This window comes from Cervus canadensis, chromosome 32 (assembly GCF_019320065.1).
Source record: "Cervus canadensis isolate Bull #8, Minnesota chromosome 32, ASM1932006v1, whole genome shotgun sequence".
Classification (NCBI taxonomy): Eukaryota; Metazoa; Chordata; class Mammalia; order Artiodactyla; family Cervidae; genus Cervus; species Cervus canadensis.
This window is the reverse complement of record NC_057417.1, coordinates 37,155,309-37,171,712: the sequence shown is the minus strand read 5'-3', so window position 1 is coordinate 37,171,712 and position 16,404 is coordinate 37,155,309. Positions and strand designations below refer to the sequence as shown.

The 16,404-nt window shown below is 41.1% G+C and overlaps 1 protein-coding gene and 1 non-coding gene across 3 annotated transcripts; one reads left to right on the top strand and one right to left on the bottom strand.

Moving 5' to 3' along the window:
* Positions 1–3,548: 3,548 nt before the first annotated feature.
* On the bottom strand, positions 3,549–14,542 carry ZNF200 (zinc finger protein 200). 2 transcript variants are annotated; one of them, XM_043456028.1, is made up of 5 exons: positions 14,102–14,542; positions 13,040–13,366; positions 12,193–12,287; positions 11,764–11,887; positions 3,549–5,827 (listed from the first exon to the last, which is right to left on the bottom strand). In XM_043456028.1, exons 2-5 carry the CDS (start codon positions 13,284–13,286, stop codon positions 5,112–5,114), a joined length of 1,182 nt encoding a protein of 393 aa, XP_043311963.1. In that variant the 5' UTR covers positions 13,287–13,366; positions 14,102–14,542; the 3' UTR covers positions 3,549–5,111. The 2 variants fall into 2 exon arrangements, with proteins under 2 accessions (XP_043311963.1, XP_043311962.1); XM_043456027.1 differs by having other exon boundaries at positions 3,549–5,830; positions 14,102–14,541.
* LOC122433639 lies at positions 6,760–6,866 on the top strand. Its single transcript, XR_006267135.1, has one exon. It is a non-coding gene; the product is annotated as a U6 spliceosomal RNA (small nuclear RNA).
* Positions 14,543–16,404: the final 1,862 nt, after the last annotated feature.

Genomic DNA, 16,404 nt, shown 5'->3' with positions numbered 1-16,404 from the left:
TTTGCAACCTTCTTTCAATTCAATGTGTCTTTAAATCCAGAGTGTGTACCCTGTAGACAACATATACTTTGATCATGTTTTTTAATCCAGTTTAATGATCTCTGACTTTTGGTTGAATTTTTAACCCACTCACTTTTTTTTTATGGCTGTACTGGGAAGCATGTGGGATCTGTTTCCTGACTAGGGATCGAACTCGTGCCACCTGCGTTGAAAGCACAGTTTTAATCACTTGACTGCCAGCGAAGTCCTCCATTCACTTGTAACACTAATATCTACCACTTAACTTTGTTTTCTTGTGCCTTTTTTGTCTTTCCTGCTCTCTTTTGCATTTATTCTGTATTTTCTAATGTAGCATTTTAACACCAGTAATTCTTTTTACTATATTTTTTGGGGTGTTTTTTTAGTGGTTGCTCCAGGTTTAACTGATCATCAGTGTCAGATTTATTTTAGCTTCAGTTTCAGTTCAGTCGCCCAGTCGTGTCCGACTCTTTGCGACCCCATGAATCGCAGCACGCCAGGCCTCCCTGTCCATCACAAACTCCCAGAGTTTACTCAAACTCATGCCCATCAAGTCGGTGATGCCATCCAGCCATCTCCTCCTCTGTCGTCCCCTTCTCCTCCTGCCCCCAATCCCTCCCAGCATCAGGGTCTTTTCCAATGAGTCAACTCTTTACATGAGGTGGCCAAAGTATTGGAGTTTCAGCTTCAGCATCAGTCCTTCCAATGAACACCCAGGACTTATCTCCTTCAGGATGGACTGGTTGGATCTCCTTGCAGTCCAAGGGACTCTCAAGAGTCTTCTCCAACACCACAGTTCAAAAGCATCAATTTTTCGGCGCTCAGCTTCCTCACAATCCAACTCTCACATCCATACGTGACCACTGGAAAAACCATAGCCTTGACCAGACGGACCTTTGTTGGCAATAATGTCTCTGCTTTTTAATATGCTATCAGTTGGTCATAACTTTCCTTCCAAGAGTAAGCGTCTTTTAATTTCATGGCTGCAATCACCATCTGCAGTGATTTTGGAGCCCAAAAAAATAAAGTCTGACACTGTTTCCACTGTCTCCCCATCTATTTCCCATGGAGTGATGGGACCAGATGCCATGATCTTAGTTTTCTGAATGTTGAGCTTTAAGCCAACTTTTTGGCTCTCCTCTTTCACTTTCATCAAGAGGCTCTTTAGTTCCTCTTCAGTTTCTGCCATAAAGGTGGTGTCATCTGCATATCTTAGGTTATTGATATTTCTCCCGGCAATCTTAATTCCAGTTTGTGCTTCCTCCAGCCCAGTGTTTCTCATGATGTACTCTGCATATAAGTTAAATAAGCAGGGTGACAATATACAGCCTTGATGTACTCTTTTTCCTATTTGGAACCAGTCTGTTGTTCCATGTCCAGTTCTAACTGTTGCTTCCTGACCTGCACACAGGTTTCTCAAGAGGCAGGTCAGGTGGTCTGGTATTCCCATCTTCAGAATTTTCCACAGTTTATTGTGATCCACACAGTCGAAGGCTTTGGCGTAGTCAATAAAGCAGAAATAGATGTTTTTCTGGAACTCTTGCTTTTTCGATGATCCAGCGGATATTAGCAATTTGATCTCTGGTTCCTCTGCCTTTTCTAAAACCAGCTTAAACATCTGGAAGTTCTTGGTTCACGTATTGCTGAAGCCTGGCTTGGAGAATTTTGAGCATTCCTTTACTAGCATGTGAGATGAGTGCAATTGTGCGGTAGTTTGAGCATTCTTTAGGATTGACTTTCTTGGGGATTGGAATGAAAATTGACCTTCTCCAGTCCTGTGGCCACTGCTGAGTTTTCCAGATTTGCTGGCATATTGAGTACAGCACTTTCACAGAATCATCTTTCAGGATTTGAAATAGCTCAACTGGAATTCCATCACATCTACTAGCTTTGTTCGTAGTGATGCTCTCTAAGGCCCACTTGACTTCGCATTCCAGCAGGTCTGGCTCTAGGTGAGTGATCACACCATTGTGATTATCTGGGTCATGAAGATCTTTTTTGTACAGTTCTTCTGTGTATTCTTGCCACCTCTTCTTAATATCTTCTGCTTCTGTTAGGTCCATACCATTTCTGTCCTTTATTGAGCCCGTTTTTGCATGAAATGTTCCCTTGGTATCTCTAATTTTCTTGAAGAGATCTCTAGTCTTTCCCATTCTATTGTTTTTCTCTATTTCTTTGCATTGATCGCTGACGAAGGCTTTCTTATCTCTCCTGGCTATTCTTTGGAACTCTGCATTCAAATAGGAGTATCTTTCCCTTTCTCCTTTGTTTTTTGCTTCTCTTCTTTTCACAGCTATTTGTAAGGCCTCCTCAGACAACCATTTTGCCTTTTTGCATTTCTTTTCCATGGGGATGGTCTTGATCCCTGTCTCCTGTACAATGTCATGAACCTCCATCCATAGTTCATCAGGCTCTCTATCAGATCTAGTCCCTTAAATCTATTTCTCACTTCCACTGTATATTCATAAGGGATTTGATTTAGGTCATACCTGAATGGTCTAATGGTTATCCCTACTTTCTTCAGTTTAAGTCTGAATTTGGCAATACGGAGTTCATGATCTGAGCCACAGTCAGCTCCAGGTCTTGTTTTTGCTGACTATATAGAGCTTCTCCATCTTTGGCTGCAAAGATTTTGGCTGATTTCCATGTTGGCCATCTGGTGATGTTTATTCCTGTTATATACAGAAATGCTTCTTCTATATGGTTTTATTCCCTTTCCACATTTTAAGCATTGTTATGTATTATTGGTTTACATATTATATCAATGTTACAAACTAAACAATACATCTTATAATTATTACCTTACTGTCTGTGGTCATTTCCTTAGTCCTGTAAAGCTTTACTCACACCCAGCTTCTTTGCTGTTACTGTCAACTGTATTGCTACACAGATGTTACATTTCTATGTGCTACAGGCCCAACAATACATTACCTATATACTATTTTATCCAATTGCTTTTAAAATTACTAACAGCTTCTCGGGGTGCTCTCCCTGGTAACTTGACTTTGCACGCTCTACATGTGGGGCACAGAAGGCATTTGCTGGGTGTGGAGGAGTTTGGGTCCTGAGAGTGTCACCCACCCAAATGTCTTGGGGATTCTGTGGCCCAAACCTTGGGCAGGGGACAGGACCCACTGACCCCCAGGACCTCACCTCCCTTTTCTGTCTGACAGTCATTTAGCCTTTTAAGTTTTCTGGGCATGCAGATGGGTCCCTCTGCATGATAACTGGGTAAACCTGGGCCAGAATTGCAAATGAGTAAGAGAATAACGCTGACAGCCAGTTTTGTCCCTTATTTTAAAGGGTACAGTAGGCTTGAAATACACAACATGGATAAAGGCCTGTTTTGATGTGGCTTTTAAGTGTTGGGGTTTCTTCTTCTATCTTTGACTACGACTCAAGACAACTGTATCATAAAACATCCTTCTCTTAGTATGCTTTGCACAACAACAAAGTTTAGAACAACTTATTTTAAATGTAACAACAACAAAAAAGAGCAACAGGCAGAAAGGAAGAAACAAAACTACTACTTATAGATGGTATAATTTTTAATCACAAATTTTAACAGAACTGAGAAATTACTGAAAATTACATTCAGAGAAGTAGCTAGTTTTGCAAATATATAATTAAAAATAACTTTCCTATGCAAGAGCAATAACCAACTAGAAAAATACAATGAAAAAAAAAAAAAAAACTATTTACAAAAACAAAATTTTGTTTTGTGTAGAACTTACCGGAAGAAAATTAGGAAAAACCGTACTCAGAATACTCTAATCAATGGAAGGTAGGTTTCTAGATGGGAACAAAATGTGTAAAGGTAATTTTCCACCATAAGTGTACAGGATTTAGCCTGTTCCAATACAGATACCAATTTAAAACCTAAGGAAATCTAAGAGGAGCAAGACTGATGGAGAATCTGAAAATGACACACCACAGGATTGGTCCTGTGAAGGCACCGCTGGCCTTGCTTCTGGCAGACAAGTCAGGAAATGTGGGTACCAGGAAGCCACAGAGAACAAGTGTCCACTACAGTGAGGACGCTGGAACCCTATCTCCTGAGGGGTAATGTGAGTGAGCCACTGGAGAAATAATTTCTAAAAGTAAAACACTATGCTTGTGAGGTAGTGGCCACCCATTGCCAACGGTCTGATGGGAACTACACACATGGCAAGGTTATTGACCAGCCACAGATCCAAGCCAATGTCCTCCTCCCCCTCTGCAGGATCCTGGGGTTTCCTCCTGGCAGGTTTTCCTGACTCAACAGAGGGACAAAACTCAGAAGTTTTTCCAGGAGCGGGGCTGGGTGGCCAGGCCTGAGTGACCCAAACTTCTTCCGGCAAGGCAAAGGCATGAGAGAGGTGTTTGAGCAATTAACAGCTGGACAAAATACAGTAAGAACAGCAGACACTTTTAAATTACACTGTGAAGAGGATTTCTGTAAACGTCTCTTTTCACCACAAACTGCAAGAGTTATTGAAATTGATCGTTAGTTTTTAGATCACATACAAATGATGGAATAAGTCTTTGACATTCAGTTGCTGTGTTTTCCTATATTCCAAAGTAAACAATCCCTTTCATCTCTCAAGCTTTCAGGGTATCTTTAGATGGTGATATGAATGGCTGATAGAATCTGTTCTTATTAACAAGTCAGTAGTTTGGTTCTTTTAGGGGAACAGTTTCAGATAAGGATCTTTACATTATTTCTCAGGTGTGAATTCCTATGTGGGGGGGAATGGAATATTCTGATACTTTCAGTACACTTGTCAGTCTTCACCTTAAGGTAAGCAGCCCCCAGACTCCTATTTCAAAGCCTTTTTTGGGAAAGGGATCTGTGAGCTGTACATCGTTGCATAAGTTCACAAAAGAAAGCTCTTTAGTCTAAAAAGCCTGGTTGCTAACTGAGGTATAGCCCTTGAGGATGTTTTGTTTTCCCTGCGAATTTTCTAAAAACTTGAGGTTTCGGCAAACTTGAATATTTATCTGATTTTGGCTATAACGAGGTTTTATCTGTATCTTTTCAGACAGCCTGGCAATTCAGAATTATTTATGGAATATTTCAGTTTGAGGTGGTACCATCAGACCTTTCCCTGATGTCACTTCTGTTTTCGGGTTTTACATGCTGAGTGAGTTTTTTCATGCCGGGTGCAGTTCGACAGCCGACCAAATCTTCTCCCACACTTTTTACAACCATATGGCCTCTTGGTCTTGTGACTCTGCAAGTGAACAACAAACTCTCTGTTTTCTGGGAAGGTTTTCCCACATTCTGGACACTTAAATATCTTTTCCCTTATATGGATTCCTTCATGGCGACTTCGATGAGAATTCTGACGGAAGTTTTTCCCACACTGAGAACATGAATAAGGTTTCTCTCCTGTGTGGATTCTCTCATGCTTATTAAGGTTTGTTTTATGATTAAAGCTTTTCCCACAGTGACTGCAGTCATAGGGCTTTTCTCCAGTGTGAGTCCTCTGGTGGGAAATAAGGTAAGAACTCTCATTAAACTGTTTCCCACACAGCGGACAAGTATACCATCTTCTTGTCCTACGATTTCGGGTAAGTGCGATAACATTAATATCCACATATTTTGAGAGTTCCTCTAAAGGAGAATCATTTTCAATGGTAACTAAAAGATTTCTCATTTTCCTTTCCTTTGGAATAGATGTATTTAATCTTTCTTTTTGGCAATCTGGAGACTGCTCAGGGACCATGGCACAATCCATTTCATCACAATCTGAAGACTCTTCTCTATGATCTTCATCCTCTACAGGTTCCGTCTGAAGCTCTTCACCCTCAGGATTATTGCCACTGACTGCTGAAACAGAGAGAAAATCTAATCATTTTTGAGGGACATGATACCATGCAGGAAAACCCAAGTTAGATTTCTCATGAGACCATAACCTTGAAAGTCAGAAATCTGACTGGCAGGCAGTTGCCATCTACACTTCCTCACCCTTACTGAGGGTGGGATACATGACTGATAATCTTCCCTTACCCATAATGCAAGCACATAGTCCTCTTTTTCTCTCTCTTTTTTTTTAATGAAATGTGTGGAACTAGACTGAAAGATTTCCATGTTTGTTTTCTGAATAGGCACCAATTACTCAACAAGTTCATACCGATCTTATATTATGTGTAAATCACTGAGCTAATACGGACCAGGGGGTGAAGGACATAAATATTAAAAGGTACTACTTGCAATCTTTAGGAGACTAGTAAGTAAATGGTTAGATGAGTTACTTCCAGATTTTCACTATATTATAGTATTAGCTAATATTATAACATCTAATATAGTGAACAACTGCAAACAATTTAAATGACCACAACTAAAGGAGGCAAAGTATTTTCACACAGTGTATTATTTTTTTGGACATGAAAGCATTACTACAATAAACTTTCCCGGCAATCCAGTGGTTAAGAAGCTGTGCTTCCACTGAGTTTGATCCCTGGTCAGGGGATTAAAGATCCTGCATACTGCACAGTGTAGCCAAAAAGAAAAAATGATCTACGTTAAAAAAAAAAACTACTACAACTGATAAAATGAAAACTATGGTAGAAGTCAATGGTTGTCATTTTTGGGGGAAGAATGGAAACTAGTGACTGAGCAGGACCACAAGAGGGATATCTGGGGTATTAGTTGATTTTAGATAAATTTTAGACAAATGTGTTCATTTTGTGGAAATCTGAGCTGTATACTTAGGACTTGTATTTCCCAAAAAAGTCTGTGTAAAATAACAGATTACAGCGCTTGCTCCGGCAGCACATATACTAAAATGGGAACGATACAGAGAAGACTAGCATGGCCCCTGCGCAAGGATGACACGCAAATTTGTGAAGGGTTCCATAGGAAAAAAAAAAAACCCACCAGATCACAAAGACTAGGTAACAAAGCAAAAAAAAAAAAAAGTATGCTATGAACAGATGGAATGACAAGGGACTTTGTCTGACTCTGGGCAACTTATGAAATTAAAGGATGAAATCAACCACTTTAAATAATGTGACTGATCCTAAAGCCAGAATCTGAATCTCTGCTGGATTTAGCACTTTCACACCAATAGATTTCTTTCTTTTAAAATTATTTCATTTAATGATTCCCTTAGGATAATGAAAATGTTGGGCTAAAGCACAGGACAAATTTTTTTTATCACAGCTCTTGATATGAACTGACATACTGCTTTCCAAAGGAACTCTACAGATTTCAATATAACCATCAACATGTGGCTAGGTATCAATTTTAACTAATCTTGCTGGTAGTAGATATAATTTTCAAATATTTATTTAATAGGTATAGAATGGCTTCTCATTGTAGCTTTATTTTGCACTTTGATTACTGCAAACTAATAATTTATATATTGGCTGTCACTTTTATAAATTTAAATAAATTTTATAGGACTTCCCTGGTGATCCAGGGATTGAGAATCTACCCGCCAATGCAGGGGACATGGGTTCGATCCCTAGTCCAGGAAGATCTCACATGCCAAGGAGCAACTAAGCCTATGCACCACAACTATTGAGCCCAAGCACCCTACAGCCCATGCTCTGCAACAAGAGAAGAAGACGCTGCATTGGGAAGTCCGAGCACTGCAACCAGAGAAAGCCTGCCTGCAGCAACGAAGACCCAGTGGAGCCAAAAATAAAATAAATACAAATAATACATAAATTGCATATATTATAAATCTCTTTATCACTGATATATTTTTTAAATTAAAGTCTTTCTCTATAATAACCCCACAACTTAAAACAAGAAAATCAGTCTTTTAAAATCCAATAAATTTCTATTGTTTTCTGGCCATTCTTTTATAACTTATTTTTATTTAACTCTGATACTGTTGAAGTTTAGTATCACACGGTTTGTTGTTCATAACATGTCTAATATTGGTACATTCACTTCTTTCACCAATTTGACAGAGTACATTTACAGTATAAGTCTGGAGAACACTGATATCTTTACATGATTTTAGTTTTCCCATTTAGACCTGTTTCTCTCCAATATTCAAAAAATCTCTTCTATTTACCATATAAAACATCTATTTTACTCCTATTTTATAGTCATTCTGAAGGAACGCTCTCATTATTTTGTGTTTAAGAATGCTGCTGATAGTTAAATATTTATTCCTACTGACCTACTGTAAAACTATTAAATATCATAATGTTTTAATTGATCCTTTAAAATTTTCTAAATACAAATCATTATTTTGGTTCACCCTTTTTTTCAATATTCATTCTCCCTAACCCCTTTTTCATAAAAACATTAGGTTAAATTAAAGAACTAAATATCTGTTTTGAGAACAATTAACTGAAACTCAACTGCATTTAACATTCCTTTATTGTACTAACTTTAAAAATAGAGAATTTTAGTAGCTGATATATTTATATGGCTCTAAATCAAAATACAAAAATTACACTGAAAAGCCTTACTCTAATCCCTGTCTCATTCCAATCCCAAAGAAAGAAAGGCAATGCCAAAGAATGTTCAACTCCACAGTTGTATTCATCTCACGTGCTAGCAAAGTAATGCTCAAAATTCTCTAAGCTAGGCTTCAACAGTATGTGAACTGAGAACTTCCAGATGTTCAAGTTGGATTTAGAAAAAACAGAGAAATCAGAGATCAAATTGCCAACATCTGGTGGACCATAGAAAAACCAAGAGAATTCCAGGAAAACATTTACTTCTGCTTTATTGACTATGCTGAAGCCTTTGACTGTGTGGCTCACAACAAACTGGAAAATTCTTAAAAGAGATGGGAATACCAGACCACTTAAATGCCTCCTGAGAAATCTGTATGCAGGTCAAGAAGCAACAGTTAGAACCAGACATGGAACAACAGACTGGTTCCAAATTGGGAAAGGAGTATGCCGAGGCTGTATATTGTCACCCTGCTTATTTAACTTATATGCAGAGTACATCATGCGAAATGCTGGTCTGGATGAAGCACAGGTATAAATTAAGACTGCCAGGAGAAATATCAATAACCTCAGATATGCAGATGGCACCACCCTTACGGCAGAAAGCAAAGAAGAACTAAAGAGCCTCTTGATGAAAGTGAAAAAGGAGAGTGAAAAAGTTGGCTTAAAACTCAACATTCAAAAAACTTAAGATCATGGCATCTGGTCCCATCACTTCATGGCAAACAGATGGGGAAACAATGACAGACTTCATTTTCTTGGGCTCCAAAATCACTGCAGATGGTGACAGTGGCCATGAAATTAAAAGACACTTACTCCTTGGAAGAAAAGCTATGACCAACCTAGACAGCATATTAAAAAGCAGAGACGTTACTTTGTTGACAAAGGTCCATCTAGTCAAAGCTATGGTTTTTCCAGTAGTCATGTATGTACCTAAAATTTACTGCACTTTATTTGTTTAAATATTTATTTTGTCATAAAAAGTTTTAAAATTTTTACACATAATCTTAGCCAAAAGGCCAAGAAGCGATAAAAAGTTTTTAAATTTTTATGTATTTACCTTATTGATCTTTTCTTTAAAAGACTTCTGGATTTTTGAGTCTTTATTAGAAAAGTCATCCTATCCCATGGTTATAAAGGAATTCACCCACATGCTCTAATTGTTTTTAAAAAAACATGTAAAATCTTTGACCCACCTGGTGTTCTTGATGTGCAAAGTAAGATATGACTCACCAAGAGGCTAAGTTTTCACTGGACCTTTTATCAAAAAGTCCCTCTTTACCTTGCTGACAGGGGATTCCAACTTTATCACAAACTAAATCCCCATGTGTATTTGAAGCTATTTCTGCACTTCTTATTCCATCCCATTGGTCCAGCTACTCACATGCCAAAACTCTATATTGTTTTCATGACAGGTTTTAGAGGCTGCTTAAACATCTGGTATGCTATAACTCTCCTGCCCCACTGCTCTTCTTTCCAATTTTCCTGGTTACTTGCAGTTATTTTTCCACTTGAATTTGAAATCAGACTGTCCAGTTCCAGGGGGAAAAATCCTATTGGTTTTAGTAAAGGGACTACATTGAATTCATAAATTAATTTGGGGAGAACTGACCTTTTTAATATTAAATCTTTCCAACCAAGAACATGATATTTCTTTCCATTCATTCAAATTTACTTTTGTGACCTTTAGAAGTGTTTCATTTTCCTCATCATTTTTGCACATTTCTTAAGTTTATTTCTAGACGCTTGATCTTTTTTTGTTCCTAATGCATATCTTCTAAATCACTTGTCTCCAACCTTTCTGGAACCAGGGACCAGCTTCATGGGAAGATAATTTTTCCATGTACCCTTTGGGTAGGAGGGTGGGGTTTCAGGATGATTCAAGCACATTACATTTATTGTGCACTTTACATCAGCCCCATCTCAGATCATCAGGCATTAGATCCTGGAGGTTGGGGACCTCTGTTCTAAATGACTGTGATTCCATAAATGATTTCTGTATAAAAATTTTACATCTCATTGCCTTACTGAATACACCTATTATATGTAATAAGTTTTCATACATTCTCTAGAATTTTCCAGCTACACATTTATATCATATGTAAATAGATGTAGTTTTATCTTTCTCTTAAATTCTTGTATGTTTAGTTTCTTTCTCATTTAACTGTACTAGCTAACACCTGAAAAGAAAGTGAAAGTATCAGTTGCTCAGTCGTGTCTGACTCTTTGCAACCCCATAGACTATAGCCTGCTAGACTCCTCTATCCATGGGATTCTCCAGGCAAGAATACTAGAGTGGGTAGCCATTCCCTTCTCCAGGGGATCTTCCCAACCCAGGGGTTGAACCCAGGACTCCTGCATTGCAGGCAGACTCTTTACCGTCTGAGCCACCAGGGAGGCCACCCAAAACACCATGTTAAATAGTTGTAGTGACAGTGGGCTTCGTTGTTGTATCCCAATTCTAGTGGGAATGCCTCTCAGTGTTTCCCATTAAAGATGATAATGGTGGGACTTCCCTGGTGGTTTACTGGCTAAGAGTTTGTCCTCCCAATACAGGGGGCCCTTGTCAAGGATTCAATCCTTGTCAGGGAACTAGATACCACATGCGGCAACTAAGAGTTCACATGCTGCAAGTAAGACTTGATGCAGCCAAATAAATAAACATTAAAAAAAAAAAAAATCCCTGCTCTACTACTTACTGCTGTGTGACCTTCAGCAAATTTAACTTTTCTCTACTTCAGTTCCATCATCTATAACGTAATAATGATTCCTATACCCCACAGTGCTATCATGAGAATTACATGCGATAATAAATGCATGTAAAGTACTTAGAGTAGTGTCTAGCACATACTAGCATACATGTGTTTAACAAATGCTAGATAATACTTCCATCAAAAATGGGGTATATTTTCTCTTACACTAGTAGGCTTAACAGCTATTGAACACGGATGACAAAATAAGACTTAAAATAGAATTAGTCAAGTGTCCAATGAAAACAGTGATGTAAAATGTATCTGTTGAGAGAATACCACTAGATGCAGAAGGTGGATTCAGAAACAGTATGCATGTGCTTTCTGTTTAAATGTGTGATGTTAGCACATCAGCCGCAGGTCTTGATTACCAGGAGAGATGCCCTCCACCCTTGCTGCCCCAAAGATACAGGAAAAATGGCCACTCTCAGCTGGAGAAGGCTCTGCCACATAGAATAAAACATAAATATGCATGTAAGAACATGTACTTAGCTGGTGTGACCAGTGTCTCAAAAAAAAAAATTGAGATGAAACAGAATCATGCTTTTCCCATAGCCTTCAATCTAAACATACAAGGGACTTGATTTCTTACCCAGTAACATCATCTCCCCAATGCTGTCTTCTTCCATCTCTGAGGTGGGCTGCTGAGCAGGATCCAGGCTTACACATTCTTCTTGGGAGTGAAATACATTCAAATCCTCAAAGACCACCAGTTTCTGAAAGAACAACAGGCCCCCTTCCTCTTAGTAACAAAGGTTCCTTGACAGCCTCACTGTTAAGAAAGACTGAGACCAAAAGATTGGGGAAGGGATGGTGAAAGGAATCTACAAGTCTCATGCAGACCGGAAAGCCAGGGTCAGAGAGAAGCCAGGGGAAAAACAGAACACAACTGTCTAAGAAGGCAGTGAAGAATGAGCCCAGTCTCCCTGCTGACTCCCTAGAGTGTGTTTTTATATGTGGGAGGACTGTGAGAGCAGAGAGGGCAATGCACCCAAACAGTGAACAGGAAAGCTGAACCCACCTCAGATTCAGATTTCAGACACAGAGATAGTGTCTCCTCCTGTTTCTGTTGGGTTCCTTCTCTAGGTAGAAGCTTCACTAAGGGACGAGGTTGCACTGGGGAAAGAGGAAGCTGCAGTTAAAAGAAAAGTCAGTGACTCAAATACAAAGATTCTACCCACATTTTGAAGCTACATCATTCCTTCGGTAGGTAACTCATAGCTTTTTTCTGCTCCTACGAGCCCAGTCAAGAGGTCAAGCCTCAAGCCACAGGGTCTTGAACCTACATGGTGTCTTTTCATTAAAAAAAGGATGATTCTCCTAAGCACCTTTTAAATTTCCATTACCACTAAGGGGAAGGTTGGGGTATGGTAAAGTCTGAAGATGTCCACAGCAAGCACAAAAGTTAACAAGATTCCACATAAGCTGAAGCCAAGTCAATAATTCATTGAAATTTCTTTATCCTAAAAACATATTCCCCAGGCTTCCCTGGCAGTTCAGTGTATAAGACTCCATCTTTCTAATGCAGGAGGTGCACATTTGATCCCTCGTTGGGGAACAAAGATCCCACATGCTGCATGTCATGGCAAAAGAAAAAAAAGATTCCCCCTCCCAAAATGTATCAGTAAAAGTGACACTACAAAAAACGTTAGTCTATTCTATAGCTTTACATACACTTAGCAAATCACTCAAACCCAGCTTGAGGAAAAAAAAACACTCCCTTCCTCTTTCTGGCATGTTGACTTACTGGAATCAACTCCTTTTTTCAACACCCACCTTCCTAACTTCAATTCACTATTACTATGGAAGCCTAGCTCAATCCCCGGTACCACCCTCTTTCTTATAGTGAAACAGTATGTGCTTCTTACCTCTATTCTGAAGGTCTGAACTCACATCCTTCACAATAACCAAGGTCTCCTTGATTTTCTGACTGGGTTGGACTAAGCTTGGCTTGGGCAAGAAGGTGAGGAAGTGCTCCAGAACCAGTTGGTGGATGGTCTTGGGTCCACTAGTAGCATCTCGAAGTAGGTCTTGGCCCAGCTTGGAGTTGGGAGGGACTCTCAGTATAAAGGACCGCTTTGGCTTGGGGGGCATAGGGACCACTTTTGCAGCCATCGTGCCTTGAAATAACACACCACACTTGTTTCTGCAGAGCTTCAAGAGCCACCTCTTACTGGAGAAAACCTGTCAGTCAGCTGTAGATGAGAGAAACCATGGGTCAGGCTGAGCATGCCTCTACTCCAATATGTTTCTTGGGCAGTGAGGCCACATGAAATCTAAATCAGTAAGGGAAAGATAAGCTGGGGTAGGGAACTCACAACTGAAAGGAAGACCCCTGAACCTGATACTCTCAGTAAGACCCGAAAGGAATATCCTGCGAATGGAGGAAGTAGATGTCCAAACCTCAAGGGCCAAACAGAAGGGAGCAAAGACAACCGGCAGAAGGCCAAGGGTCGTCCTCACGATAATGTGAAGCGCAAACTCCATTAGGAAAAGTGGTTCCACTCACGCTGGGAAAAAAAAAAAAAAAAGCAACGGGCCAAAAGACAGGAAATCCGAGGTTCAATAACGAGGGCATCTGGTTAGAGGTCAGCTTGGCCACTGAATCTGGCCTCACCGCAGCCCTTGAACAGCCCTAGGATGTCCTTCAGGGGGCAGTTGGCCCAAGGAGCAACCGCAATGCCGCATGAGGGGTCTACATGTGGCCAGCCGACTCTTTTCCGCCCTCAAAGTCTTGTAAGAGGGACAGGGGGCATTCCAGTAGGGCCCACTGGGCCAGGCCCACTCTGCAGCCTCTCCCACTGGCCAAGGAGCACCTTCACCGCAAAGCCCAGCTGGCGGCATTGGCTGGGGTGCGCTCCAGCAATGGCCCCTGTTTCGCTCCCTAGAGGCCGCCTCAGTCTGGTTCCCGCCCTCCCGGAGCCCCTCACCTTCTGGGGTTCTGCTGTGCCTGGGCGCACGCTGGGGACAACCCCGGACCCAGACTCAGGGAGAGACTGGGAAACCAGGCGCGAGAGGCCCAGCCCAACCCTCGCCCTTCGGGGTGTCCTCACTGGCAGCCAGCTATTATTTGTGTGAGCTGCGGTTAGTTGGGGAGGACGACCGGGACGCGGTGCCTTCTGGGAGACCGGGTGCCTAGGCGGCCGTGATGTCACGCCCGGTGCCTCGTTTCCGGTGCGGAAGCCTGGTCTCCTCGCTTGGAGCGGGCAGTCTGCGCTTCAGAAGGCGAGGCTCGAGGCCGACCAGCAGGACTTTCAAGACCGCAGAGAGGCTAGGTTGGCAGCATCCGCTTTCTCTGCGGCTGTACCTGGGAGACGGAAAGCTAAAGGCTAGCTCCAGCCCGCCAAACCTGGTTGGCACCACTCGAAGTACGGAAGGGCTAACTACAGGGGATGCTGGGAAATGTAGTTCGGTGCCACACAGCCAATGGGAGATCGTCAGGCTCAGCGGTTGGGGCGGAGCAGGATCAGGGCTCGACCGGAAGCGGGCTGTCGGGAGGACCGGAAGGTCTGTGCTAGGCCGCCGCAGTTTCCGCCGCAGCACCTGGAGTCTATCAAAAAACTGAGGTGGCGGTGAGTTGGTGGTGGGTTCTGGCCTCTGTCGGGTCTAGGGTTCTGTTACAGCCGTCTGTTTCGGTAGGGGCGGTCCGTTGGCCAGAGCTGGGCGACGTTCCCCTCCCATGTATGCCAACTCCTACACTGCGGTCTGGACCGGCCATCTTACTTCCTGAGGAATCCTAATTGTCCATTCCGCTTCCGTTCTCCGTTTATCTTTTCTTTCTGCCTTGTTCACATACTCCGTTCATTCTCCAGGGAGGTATTGGTCAAAATTTTGGGCCACACAAGAGGAGAGATTGCCTCATTTCTCTGTGTAAAGTCATTGTCAGTCAGGATGACTAAAGTGAAAATATAAAGGAATCCCGTTTCTTAACGGAAACTGGGTGATTCAGCCATGGTCTAAAATGTGTTATGAAGAGACTACTGTCAAAACTGTGTGGCAAGAAAAAAAAGAAAAAACACAAACAAAAAACTGTATAGCAACAAGTTAAAGAATATCTGTCTTTCCAGACATAAATATTACGAAACAAAAACAAAAACCTTCTTTAATCAAAGCTGTATAGTTTGAACTACGAGTGAATAAATAGAACAATACATGCTAAAATTGATCTGAATATATGTCGACCTGTTTGAAAGGGTGGCTTTTAAGCTTGGTACTAGCAATAGTTGTCTGTTCTTCCTGGAAAAAGGAAGACTCCTATCTTTACATACCCTCAAATTGGGATTTAATAGCCAATGAAAGAATATTTACGAGAACGCTAAGTTTAATATTGAGGCAAAGTAGGAAACTGAGGTGCTTTAGAGTAGAATATAAACTTGTGAGAATGTATTAAAAAAGGAAATTTTAGAAAATAATATTGATAAAGTCAAACAAGTGGTAGACTGGAATGTAATTGTGCAAGATAAGTCGAGTAAAGAATAAGGCATTGCCAGCATACAGAGTTCCTGCCAACTGACCGAAGACTGAGGCAAAGGCCATGGAACCATTCCATAGAGGAGGAAAGCTAAATGATATTGACATTTGAAAAGATGTTTAGTGGGAATTCCCTGGCAGTCCATTGGTTTGATTCCTGGTCGGGGAACTGAGACATTGCACGCATGACAGTGTGGTGAAAGAAAGAAAGAAAAGATGGTTAGCCACAGTTTGGCAGCCTTTCAAAATAGAATTATTATCAGTTCAGTTGCTCAGTCATTTCTGACTCCGCAGCCCCATGGACTGCAGAACGCCAGGCCTCCCTGTCCATCATCAACTCCCAGAGCTTGCTCAAACGCATGTCCATCCAGTCTGTAATGTCATCGAACCATCTTATCCTCTGTTATCCCCTTCTCCTCCTGCCCTCAATCTTTCCCAGCATCAGGGTCTCTTTCATGAGTCAGTTTTTTTCATCAGGTGACCAAATTATTGGAGATTCATCTTCAGCATCAGTCCTTCCAGTGAATATTCAGGGCTGATTTCCTTTAGGATTGACTGGTTTGATCTCCTTGCAGTCCAAGGGACTCTCAAGAGTCTTCTCCAACACAATAGTTCAAAAGCATCAAGAATTACTGTAGGATCAAATAATTCCATTCCTAGGTATAAACCCAAGAGAAACGAAAACCTATACACAAATAGCATACACAAATACACAAATAGTTCATACTGGCTGAAAAGTAGAAACAACCCACTTGTCTGCGGA